This window comes from Sphaeramia orbicularis, chromosome 12, assembly GCF_902148855.1.
Source record: "Sphaeramia orbicularis chromosome 12, fSphaOr1.1, whole genome shotgun sequence".
In the NCBI taxonomy this organism is placed as follows: domain Eukaryota; kingdom Metazoa; phylum Chordata; class Actinopteri; order Kurtiformes; family Apogonidae; genus Sphaeramia; species Sphaeramia orbicularis.
This window is the reverse complement of record NC_043968.1, coordinates 54,161,039-54,173,448: the sequence shown is the minus strand read 5'-3', so window position 1 is coordinate 54,173,448 and position 12,410 is coordinate 54,161,039. Positions and strand designations below refer to the sequence as shown.

At 37.4% G+C, this 12,410-nt stretch overlaps 1 protein-coding gene across 5 annotated transcripts; it reads right to left on the bottom strand.

Moving 5' to 3' along the window:
• Positions 1-223: 223 nt before the first annotated feature.
• LOC115430652 (bromodomain-containing protein 3-like) lies at positions 224-9,189 on the bottom strand. Of its 5 annotated transcripts, none has more exons than XM_030150785.1 (11): positions 9,108-9,189; positions 7,677-8,005; positions 7,147-7,284; positions 6,928-7,063; positions 5,074-5,138; positions 4,639-4,971; positions 4,427-4,555; positions 4,181-4,336; positions 3,294-3,391; positions 2,931-3,205; positions 224-444 (listed from the first exon to the last, which is right to left on the bottom strand). In XM_030150785.1, the coding sequence occupies exons 2-11, from the start codon at positions 7,908-7,910 to the stop codon at positions 341-343; spliced, it is 1,668 nt and encodes a 555-aa protein (XP_030006645.1). In that variant the 5' UTR covers positions 7,911-8,005; positions 9,108-9,189; the 3' UTR covers positions 224-340. The 5 variants fall into 5 exon arrangements, with proteins under 5 accessions (XP_030006645.1, XP_030006644.1, XP_030006648.1 ...); XM_030150784.1 differs by having other exon boundaries at positions 8,820-9,160; XM_030150788.1 differs by having other exon boundaries at positions 4,196-4,336; positions 8,820-9,160.
• Between the last annotated feature and the right edge of the window lie 3,221 nt (positions 9,190-12,410).

Below are 12,410 nucleotides of genomic sequence, written 5' to 3'. Positions count from 1 at the left end.
AATGTTGTAGAAGATGACCATGTTTCCACGGAAACTACAGAGCCTCTGAACATCCACATGGGTCATATCTAATGACGGTGAAAAGATGACAAACTGTATTTTACACCATTTATTTACATGTATTAGTGGTTATTATTGTAGTGTAGTACTGTGTATAGTATTGCGTGTAGTATTTTAGGGTTAGTGGTTTGAGGACAGTTATAGTGACTCAGAATAAATCCACACTGAACACAGATCAAAAGTGCAAGTAGTTTAATTTAAAATGTATAAAAGTAAAAAAACAAAACAAAAAAAAGTTTAGCTTGTGTCTCACCAAAGAACATAAAAAAGCTGTGGTGTGTTATGAATCACTGTTTTCCGAACTGGAGTCGGTGGAAGTACTGGTGGCAGATTCTGAAGAACTGCTGCTGCCGAGATGGTGAGAAGCAGCTCGACCACTTTTCTCTGGACAAGAAAAAGAAAAGGAATTAAAACAAATACTTTTAAGAATAATAATGTCAAGCATATGTTTCTGCTCTTCTTGTTCCAGCCTTTATCTCACAGGTACAGCTACTGAATGAGTCATTAAAACTAAAACTTTACATAGTTCTTCATAATGGTCGACGTTTCTGTATGCTGTGTCATTAACTACCCACTCACAGCACCGGTACTGACATTTCAGTTTGTACAATGGTTTAGATGGTAGACTCAGGACAAGCTCAAAGAAAATAAAGTTAGATAAATAAGCATACATATTTATTTCTCATTCTGTTTTCTTCAGGTACAATCAGAAAATGCTGAAATTCTTTGAGGTATAGTTGTTTCTGTAGGTCTAGTTTGACCATGACATGGTACATACACAGCCCTGTGCGCGTCTTAGGCCACAACCACCTTTAGTTTTGTTGTTTTCAAGGATAAAATCTGCATAAGTATTCATTTCTCATTCTTTCTGCAATATGCAACAAGAAAATGCACACCATGTTTTCAGTCTTAAGACACACCATACAAAACAACAAATGTGTTGTAAAGGTTCAAGTCTGACATGTTGAATGAAACCTGGACTAAATCATCAGAAAACTAGAAAAGCACTCAGAGAGTGCAGACCTCCGCCAAGGCAGATCAGTCCCCCCCACCCCACACACACACACAGGTTGTTCTTAAGACGGAAGAAAAGTATAAACCAAAATCAAGCTGTTGCATATTAGACAGTTTTTAAAAAGCATCCAACTCCTTTGTTCATCAGCCAATCAGACAACATGCTGAATGAAATGAAACAAACATGAAAAAACATGAATACAAAAGGAAACTCAACACTACACCCAACAGTGACAAAATAACACAACATGTGTTCGTAAGTCACGACTTCATTCAGAACTGACTGCTTAAAATAACAGACAAAAGCTGTGAATGCAGCATCAAGAACTTGTTTGAAGCAAACATTTCCAGTAACCTTCAGAACCAGATGAAACATTGCTTTCCTTTTACAAAGATGGTTTCACACATGGTAAACTGGCAAACCTGACCACTTTCCTGTCGATCAGAAATGAAATAATGTCCCAATGCTGTGTTAGTCTGCTGACATTCTCTGATGGTCAGACATGAAGCAGGCTGATGGAAGTCATCAAGTGGTGAACAGATGTTTTAACGACGAAAACACTGTTAACTAGAAAACAACTTGGAGAGTCAAGACCTCCGCCAAGGCAGATCACCCCCCCCTCATCATCACCAAAATGTAATCTTTTGCTCCTTGTGCCTGTATCAACATTTCCTGAAATTTTCATCCAAATTCCTCCATAACTTTTTGAGTTATCTTGCACACGGACAGACAGACAGACCAACGCCGGCAAATACATAACCCCCTTGGTGGAGGTAACTAATGCAATAAATCTCATATTGTCTGAGCAAAAGGGTTAAAGACATGTTAGGTGCAAAGGGAGGTCAGACTGAATACAACCACTTAATTTTATAGAAGCTGTTTTTCCTGCTGTATATACTTTGCATATATCCAGATTGGATTGATATACAGAGACTGATAAATGCATGGGTGTGGACATTAGAACTTTACTAAACCAACAAACCCAATGTTGGACTAGGACTTTAACACAGGACTGTATTTGACCGTCATGTAATTATAGAATATAGGTGTAGGGTCATTTAAGTATAGTCTTCTTCCTGTTTTAATGTTACAGATATGGACATTAATTCAGGGTTTCTGCAGGTATCAGCAATTCTAATTCAATGCTTTTTAATGCCACTTTAAACAAATTTAATGCCCATGTCCAACTGCAGATACAGTTTTATATATACATGACTGTTTCCTTCGACAGGCGTTAACCAGGTTCTGAATAGTTCCTCCTCCAATCACTTCTGCTGAAATTTGCATTTTCCCAATTTTCCAACATTTGCTAATATTCCCTCTGCTCTTTTGCCACAGAATGCTGCATTCCAAACATCCAGTGTTGTGACTTCGTGTATCTGCCATAAACAACAGCCAATTAAAGGGTTCCGCCTGTCAATCATCACACTATGCTTCCGGTCAAAATTATTAAAAGTTTATATAATCAAACATCAAGTACATTTAATTTTTTAATGCCTCTGGACACCGAATTTAATGCTTTTTTAATACCATTTAAGGCCTTAATTTTCACAAAATCTATTTGTCTTTTTAATGACTCACAGACACCCTGTAATTCATTTATTTGTATACTAAGAATTTACCGTACGTTTACTCTCCACTTATTTTTTCTTGTTTGTTTTTTTTTTTTCCATATAATGTATAAATTATGCGCAAGTAAATCTATTCTAAATCAAAATGACTGGTCAGGGTCTGTGCCTTTCCATACTTAAATACTCGGATACAACTTGTAAAGAATGACTTGAACAGGCAGAGTCTGTGAGATAATACTAGAAACACTAAAGGGTATAAACACAATAACACACAGAGGACTTACTTTGAAACTTCCTGAACTTCTTGTACAGACACGACTTGACATACTGCTCCAGTTTCCGCAGAGTGGACGGCTTCAGTATCTCAAAGTCGATCTCAATCTCGTCTGGGTTGGCGTCGCACACCGAGGGCTCCCGTGTCTGAATGATGTGCACCACTCGACCCAGCTTCATGCCGGGTAACCTGTTGATGTCCAGGCTCAGCTGGTGCTTCTCATCGTACGTCATTGGCAATGAGTCATCGTCCGAATCGCAGTCCCTGCCTCCCCTCCACGAGCAGCTGGAAGTCAAAAACCAAGCCTGTCAGAGTCTGTCTGAATGATGGATGCTGCTGTGGCTGGAGTTTCACTGCATGCGCGTCAACATACCTGGAGTTGTCCTCTCTCTTTTCCTTCTCTTTCTTCTTCTTCGGTTTATTCACAGGGGCTTCAGAGAGTGCAGTGAGCTGGTCATGAACGACTTTGAGCTGAGAATAAAATCAAAAGACAAAGGCCAGCATGGTGCCGCCGAGTATTATTAGGGGATTAAAACTTATCCTTGTATTTTTTACTGGATCACCTGTTACATTTATTACCATTGTTCATTCAAGCTCCTTATTTTCTTCATTAAATTGGTCATCAGTAAGCGAAATAAAATTAATTACATCTACAATGTAATCACATACAAACACAGAAAATGCACTGGGGAAAAATGGGTGCTGCTGAGGACATTGTAAAAATGTCTTACCAAAACAAAAAAAGGTCGACAGTGCCACAGACTATTATTTGGGAATTAACACTCTTATAGTATTTTTTTTACTGGATCACCTGTTACATTTATTACCATTGTTCATTTAAGCTCTTTGTTTTTTTTTATTACTAAATTGCTTTTTTATTGCTTTAGTCACTGCTGTTTGTGTCCTCGACCTCAATACACTCTGTGATGAAATATAGGTTATAGGAGCCTCATGAGAAAAGAAGGAAAAATAATCAACCTGAGATATCTCCCAAAAGAGTGGAACAAAGAAGGAAAGAGTAGGAGAAAAAAATCATCAAATTAAATAATCAGTGAGTGAAGTAAAAATGATATTTTCAATTCTGTGTGTTTAAATCTATAATATAATGACATACTGTAAAATGCACAGAAAACGCATTGGAAAAAAACTGATGCTGCTGAGGACATTGTAAATATAGTTTCCATTTGCTTTTGTTTCAGACACGGGTTCATTGTTGTCAGTTGACAGATAAGCGAGTCGTTGGTTTGTGCATGAACCCACCTGTTTTATACCCACCTGTTCCTGCAACTCAGCGAGTCGACTGGCATTTTGCTCTGCAGACTCGGACTTATCGCAGGTCTTACTGGACAAAGTGGCCGATGGTGAAATATACACGGGCTCCTCGGGCATCTTCGCAAACCTCTGCTCAAACACACCCTGAGTGAAAAAAGACCAAAATTACAAGAACACAGTAAAGAAAACTTCAGGTCATAGAAGTGATTTGTTGTTTAGGAATTCAAACCACACCTGAAGTTTTTTAGCTTTAGCGACAACGTCAAGGTTTGGAGGGTTGTATTTGTAGCAGTTTGAAAAAATCAATCGAACATCCGCAGCAAAGGCTTGCACATCCTTGTACTCCCGTCTGTCCATCTTTTTCTGAAAATTAACAACTAGCTATTAGCAACCCAAAGTTAGTATTGAAATAAAATGAAAATGAAAGTAAATGTGACTGTGCATACTTTGATGGTGCTGAGATCCATGGGATACTTGATGATGTCGTGGTAATCGTGGAGCTGCAGCGCCTCAGCATCCACTGGATTGCGGAAAGGCCACGCGTAGGCCCAGTGTTTCCTCGAGAGCATTTCCTTTAAGATATCGTTGCAGTACTTGAGCTGTTCACTCAGTCTGCCCTGTGTAGCCTCTTGTTCCAGTGTCTCCCTTTCTTCAGAGTCATTCGTTGTGTAACCCAGGGCTCGATCGGCTCCTTCACGCCTCCTCTTGCTGTCTGATAGATAACCATCTGAGGGCAAATCAGCATCGTCGAACTCCTTCCTCTTAAGCACTTTCTTCTTCATTGGCACACAAAACACCACAATAAGGAAAAAGCGCACCATTGCTGTGTCATTTACGAGTCAGCATATGATTTGGGCTCAGCCGCACAAAGGGTGACTCACTTTCATGGCAATCTGTGATGACTGTTTGACTGATGAACTTGTCATCCCAGTTCCATCTTGTCTACCTGCATGTGCACAAAAAGGCACAAATTTAGGGAGACAACACCAAAATATAAGAAATACAGCTCGTATTTGTCATTTCTTGAATCTTATTTTTCTTGTACTATCACAATATTGGTTCCCCTGCTGTGGCTTTTCCATAAATTTATTTTAAAAAAAAACAAAAAAAAGACACCCCCCCCCCCCACACACACCAGTAGAGCTGTTTCTGTCCAATAGTGTGAATGTTTCCTCACCTACACAGCCCTATAATAACCATAAACTAAAGTGCGACATCATTAACGTGACATGAGAACCTGAACCTGAGTGGACTGACTCTAATTAAGGTTTTACCAGGAAAAGGCAGATAATGTGACTTATGTTTTGTGGAACCCAGAGCAGTGGCATTTCCAGCTAAAGTAATGGGGTCACCGATGCGGTTTATCACTGCTGCAGGCTTAAATGTCACAGACTTGATGGGTCACACTGGTGTTCATACAGGTCAAAGAGTGTCACAATGCATTTAAGGAAAAAAAGCTGTTTTAATGGCACCTTCTGACCTTTCTCCACTTTTTCCTCATTCTAATGGAAAATAGAGACGGAAAATAGGATCAGTGTAGGCTGATAAAACAGAAATGATGATGGGTCAAACAAAGCAAAAACATCCACACCTTTTGCTGGTCAAACCTATAACAACAAATAGTCAGTTTTCCATCTATTTGTTTACCAAAAGGCGGGATTAGATCTAGCCTCCAATTTATTTAAGGCATCCGGCATGAGGTTGCTAAACCATTCCATGAGGGGAAATTTATAGAGTGCTTTTTTTGTGCTAATATTTATGTGAAACTCCATGCATGTTGCATGAGTTCTGTTGAATATTTCTGCAGTTCTTAGCATCGCTGGCCAAAAAAAGTCATAATTATCTTTCAGTATTTTACAATTCCACTAGCCTGAGAGGATACAAGGCTGCTGCATCTACTCCTTCCTTGTGTTTTGCTGTAGAAAATCTACTCTGTGATGCAGTTTTTTTGTCAAATCACACCCCTTTTCAGACAGGTAGGAGGGTAACCTACATGATTGACAGCTGTAATTGCCAATCACTGATCTAAATTGGTCAGGCAGGATGTGAACACATTTCTACTGCTCTACTCCATGTCTCAACATGAAAGCTTGGAAAAGTAGCTACACTTAGCATTACAGGGTGAAACAGCATCAGGTTGTCTATCTTTGGATTTAGTCTTTTGGACTGAGAGAAGAGAGTTGTAATAGGAAGGTGTGTATTCTCAATTTCTAGTATTTTTACCTTCTTTCAACTTCTGCAGCTGCAAGAGAAAAAGTCACCTGTATTTACGTTACATTATAAAAAACAGGCAAATAATATAGAAATGAGTTATTTTCTGTTCGTTTTCTCTGTAGGCATGTGTGTAGATATGTCAGGCTACTGCGTCTTGTTTAGGGAAATTAATTCTGGAAATTAGACACTGAAATTAGCAACATAAACTGCATGTCACTGTCTATATTACTTTGATCTGAAATAAAGCTATAACTGTATGCTACAGTGAAGTGAAAAACACAAATTAAAATATTGCTCCAGTCCAATTTAGTTAAGTGTTTTTTAATGGAATGAATTAAACTTTCTCATACAAGTTTATTTCCACAATAACCAATTTGTGCTAACGACACCATTTCAGTGCAAATAGTTTTCACACATGGCCCCTGGCTGCTACGTTCAGCATGATAATCACCAATATCTGGATGTGGAAACAACATGGGAAGTATCTATGTGTAGCTCCAACAGAAATGATGTGTCATTACCTGGAATGCTACTTTTTTTGACCTTCACTTTACTGCCATGAGGTAAAAGCTCCACTTCCCCTTCTGGCATCTGGGCAACTTTTTTCAAGAAAATCTTTTCCAAAGCCAGAGCCATGAGCACTATGTCATCTGTAGGCTAAAGGGCAAAAGAAATGTGTCGGAATATAGTATTAGTCACAGTAGATCATGCTGCTTTTTCCTCTTCATTTAGTGACTCACCTTATTGTAGATGTAGCAGTTAGTGAACATAGTGTTGATGTCTTGCATACATTCAGAGGCACTCCAGTAATAGTTGTTTTCTAGTCGTTGCTTTATGGTTCCCAGGTCCATGGGAGATTTTATGATATCATGATAGTCCTGGTTATGACAAATAATGTGTCTTACAATCACTTCATGCAGTTAATGAACTGTCTGCAACACATTTCCAAGTGAAACTTTAGAATAAATGTTTATTAATACAATTCCTATAATTGACTTTCCACAAAGCAATACAAAACACACAGTACTCTAGGAATTGGGAGCTTTTTGTATATACTACAACACAGAAATACAACATTTTATTGCCTGTATATACAGGGGTTGGACAAAATAATGGAAACACCTTCTATGATGCCACAATGTTAGGTGTTTCCATTATTTTGTCCAACCCCTGTAGATGCCAACACAACTTCAGGGATTTAATGTTTGTTGGAATGAGTGCCTTTTAAGTTTAATAATATATATCTAAATGAGGTTTATCCACTACTTACTGGCAGTCCAAGAGCAACCGCATCAACCGGTTGATGAAAAGGCCAGGCAAACTGGTGACGCCATAGTGCCTTTATCACGATGCTCTGCATGTACTGCAGCTGGTTGGTCCTTCGGCCTGGCTTGTTGGGATTCGTCACCTCAGGGGGTAGAGGGTTCACAACCTGCGGACGATCCAGAGTAGAGCCATGAGCCGCGATGGCAGCAGGATCCGGCTTCTCCTCAGCCAGGTCCATTACTTGTGCTTTGTTCTGTAACTACGGTGTGTCAGTTCAGCCTTGGAGATGCTCCAGGTCTCTTCATACATAGTGTTAGAACCACCCAGCTCAACCTGTTGGCAGAGGGAACAGTTGATTAAATGAATTCTGAGTGTTAAAACATAGCTCAAAAACCAACAAGTTTGACAACTGACAACAACTTCTTTTAGGTGTCTGCAGGATTAAAGACTAGTGTGGAGAATATTGTTAATATATTGGTTCATATTTTAATTAATTAAAGTGTTGCAGATTTGAAATTGTTACCCCGGTAACAGTGACATTAAACAATAGTGCAAAGAACAAAAACAACCAAGACAAGCAAATTAATCACTATTTATATCTGTAATTCCACACAGTGTTACCATCTTGCTAATATGGTACAAATACATTAAAAGCTGGACTAATGTGTCTGATTTTTTTTTTTTTTTTTTTTGGTGGAAAAATAAAATCAAGCTAATCCTTACGATGCACGTGAACATATAAACTGTAAGGTCTGTCTGCACGTGCAAAAAGTTTAAGCCAAATGGACGTCCCTTAAAATGTCAACAAATTTTAAACTATTGCCCAAAACTCATCCTGTAGTCCTCCAGAAAATGTGCATATTAATTTGTTAGAAAAAGTATTGCTTAAATGTCACAACAGACCGACCGCAGGAAGAACTAGCTTAGAGAAGCATATGAAGCTAATGCTAACAAAAAGTGAGGACTGTTAGCTTTGATTAGCTAATTAACTAACTAGCTAATTAACTAACTAACCAACAGTGACATAAGTCGACAAAAGTGAGCATGAAGCACACAAAAACGACAGCTGTCATAAAATAAACAATAATAAAAAAAAAAACACGACTAAAATTTGACTGTTATCAGCATAATGTAATTGCTAGCCTACTTCTTGTTGCGTTTCCAGACAAAACGTGCTGGGTTAAATCCGAAAGTCGTGCTTGGTTTCAAGTCAAGTTTCTCCGTTAAAGCCACGGTGAGCTCTTGTTCATCAGACTAACAGGCCTTTTAGCGAAAACACGGTCACTTTTACAGATAATAACAGAGGCGACGATATGTATTTATTTCCGGTGAGTAGTGGGCGACACACGGGGTTTCAGGTAAACTAAGTCAACTTAAGGTTTGACGGAAATACATTGCTTTACGAGATAATGCTGATCTGAAACGCTCCACATACCCCAAACTTTGGCACAGTAAACTTTCTGATAACAAAAACAAACGTGGAGAATCAGACTCCTCCTCTGCTTCCGGAGGGGCAGGCCAGAGGTTATTTATACACACCACTGCCCCCTAGAGGACAGGAGTGTGACCACTATTTGCTGTTTCATGATGCTACACAATTGAACAACACTTAAAGAGAAAAAAAGACATCTATATTAGCAAAATACATAAAGAATTAAAAAGTTGTCACTGTAAAGCAAAATGGTCCCTGACTGTTTACTAATTTATTTGAAGTTTTTGGCTATAATATTACTGTTGCATACACTCGTAAAAAAAAAAAAAAAAAAAAAAAAAAAAAAATAATAATAATAACCCTCCGGTATCTGGGTGTGCTTTTTAGGCACACTTTGCACTTTATGTTAAAAAAAAACTTCATATTATTTTTCATAATTTAAATAAGGTTAGAATTCAAAAGTTGTTCATTTTTGCATGATCTTTAAAATTCCGGCCACCAACTAAAATTTGCACATTGTAAACAAAAGAAAATTACAAGACTAGCATCTACCTCCCAAGTGTGCCTAAAACACACTATTTCTTCCATTATAACCACTGTTTTTGATCCGTAAGCCATTAAGGCATAAATCATGCTTTTACTGATATCTGGGTTTCATTTGAGAGGTGAGGGTCTAAATTAATTTGTTACTGTTGTTAATGTTGCTGTTAATCATTGACATATGCCAGGCTGCAAAAATCAAATAATATGCAATCCAATTTTTATGTAGTATTTTGAAAAAAAAAATCCCAAAACATATTTTGTGTTTTTTTCATCAAAAAATGTAGTGACATCATGATGAAAAGAAATCATTTAAAAGGTTAAAAAAAAATCTAAAATGAATGATTATTTGATATGTATGATTAGGACTTTCCTTGATTTACAAAAATAAAATCAGATTAGAGCAGAAAAATAAATCAATATATAATATTTAATAGTTTGATTTATAGGTGTGCATTTTACGCTCACTTGGTGACAGATGCTAGTATTTTTGAACATTTGACCTAGCGCCAAAAATAACAATGCAAATTAACCAGTGTTGGAGTTAATCACTTACATATGACAGGCTGCAAAAATCAAATAATATGGGATCCACTTTTTATGTAGTGTATTGAAAAAAATTAATTTTTTGTGTTTTTGCATCCAAAAAAATGGTTTGTTTACATTACAAACACAGCATTTAAAGGGTTAAAAAATGTGCCATTTATTGAGTATTTGGTATTTTTATTTACGGCTCAAGTTGATGAAATAGAAAAAAGTGTAAAAGAATTAAAAACAAACTGTATGAACATTTTTTTTTTTTGACATTATTCCACAAGTGTGCCAAAATGACGCACTTGGTGCTTAGTAAGGGCCTTGCTGGACGGGATACCAGAGGGTTAATAATACATTTTATTTGTATAGCGCTTTTCATAGAACTCAAAGACACTTTACATGCAGCAGATAAAAACAGAAACCAGACATATTAAAAACAGATTAAAAGCAGGTGCAAAAGGCAGGCATACAAATATAAAACAGTTAAACATTAAACATAAAGATTAAACATTAGAAGTATTCTTAAATAAATGAGTTTTTAAAGGGGATTTAAAGGTGTTGAGGTCGGAGCAGTGTCGGACAGAAGGTGGGAGGGGGTTCCAGAGGGTTGGAGTTGCAATAGAGAAAGCTCTGTCCCCCCCTATGAGGTATTTATACACTGTTTAGGTTAATGTAATCTATTCCAATGCACATTACATTACATCTCTGTTTGTCCATGACTAATGTTTCTGCTGTTAAGGTCTCATATGTTCATTGATTGGAAGCTCTAGAGATGAGTTCAGGCTGTGTCTTGGTCTCAGTTCACAATTTATTTTGGTCACAGGCAAAATACAAACCATCAGTGCTGGTCTCAATATACAAGATCTCATGCAGGAACTTAAGCAGAAAGAGCCCTGATTACCAGGTCCGATTCCCAATTTTCTTCTTGGGCGATTCCACCCCAAACAATAGATTGGACTTTCACAACATTGTCCAACTCCATCATGTGACTAGACCTCACCTATTGACGCGACTTGTCAACCATCAGTTCACGTCCTGCTACTGGAATGTGCTTTGCAATGTGTTATGAGTGTTGTCTTAGACGTGTATCTGTTGGAACACAAGGTCTCACCTCCCTGTAGTTACAATGTTTCTTGCTATTATGAACAGTCAGTCCTTCTGGGAGAACAAACATGAGTTTATCTACAGGGAAGTGCATGAGGTTACTGTGAGGTGAAGGCCAGTGCATAATACTAGTAATACAATAATTTATAATTAATGCATTATATTTAACATAACACTATAATTATTCTTCATTGCTGCTGTTGTTTAAGCTGCTAAAGCTCATTTCTGAACCACTCCATCCATGAATGATAGTTGCAGGCTCCACTTAGTCCCATCTCCATTAGGTTTGAACTTTGTCTCCAGCTTTGTGACTATGTACTGTCCTATAGGGATTTTCATGGTCTGTATCTGGCAGGAAGGTGTTGAAAAAGTAATCTGAAACATGAATGAAGCTGTCATGGAGTATAATACTGCCAATGAGGTAATGAAAAAGTGTAATGTTTCATGAAATGGAAATACTTGAGAGAAAATCCTGAAATTTGCACTTTAATTGGAAGAAAGATCTTCATCACTGCCAGACGGGTTCAGATTAAAAAAAAAGGTAAAAAAAAAAAAAAAAAGAAACAAAAAAAGAAACAAAAAAACCCCCAAAAAACCCCCAAAATGGACACATGCTATTATCTGTATGCTCTTGTGTGGTCTGTTACCCATCCTATGTGTATTTTTTAATCATACTCATGTGTTTCCAATGATCCCTGCTTTTCTTCTTCACAAAAACCGTGTCCTCAAAGTCTTGAAAGCTATTGTTCACAAGACATTTGTTTACGTTCTCGACCGAAACACATTTAGTGAATTCAGAAAATAAGCTTGTTCTTGTGTCTTAACTGTTACAGTGAAACACTCCTCGGCAGCTGTTCGCTTCCCCTAAACATCATTCACTATTAAGACATACTCCTTACTGTATAAAATATTTATACAATGATTATAATTCATGATCACATGATTATTGATGGAGATGAATCAACCGATTATGCAGTAAATCTTTCCACAGCTAAAAAACTACAGAACATGGAATAGAAAATAGTTGTGCAACAGGTTAATGTCAAAATTTAGTTTAAAAATGTCTCAGAGAAAGTAGAGAAACCTTTCAAAGTAAAATAACAGGAAAATAGTTTTTGTTTTTTTGTT

Excerpts from the sequence above, each read along its gene's own strand:
- LOC115430652 (XM_030150785.1), bottom strand. The coding sequence starts at position 7,910 with ATGGACCTGGCTGAGGAGAAGCCGGATCCTGCTGCCATCGCGGCTCAT. Across the intron at positions 5,139-6,927 it reads CAAAAAAAGTAGCATTCCAG|GTAGACAAGATGGAACTGGG; the intron begins GTAATGACACAT and ends GTGCACATGCAG. Across the intron at positions 445-2,930 it reads GAAGTTCAGGAAGTTTCAAA|AGAAAAGTGGTCGAGCTGCT; the intron begins GTAAGTCCTCTG and ends TTTCTTGTCCAG.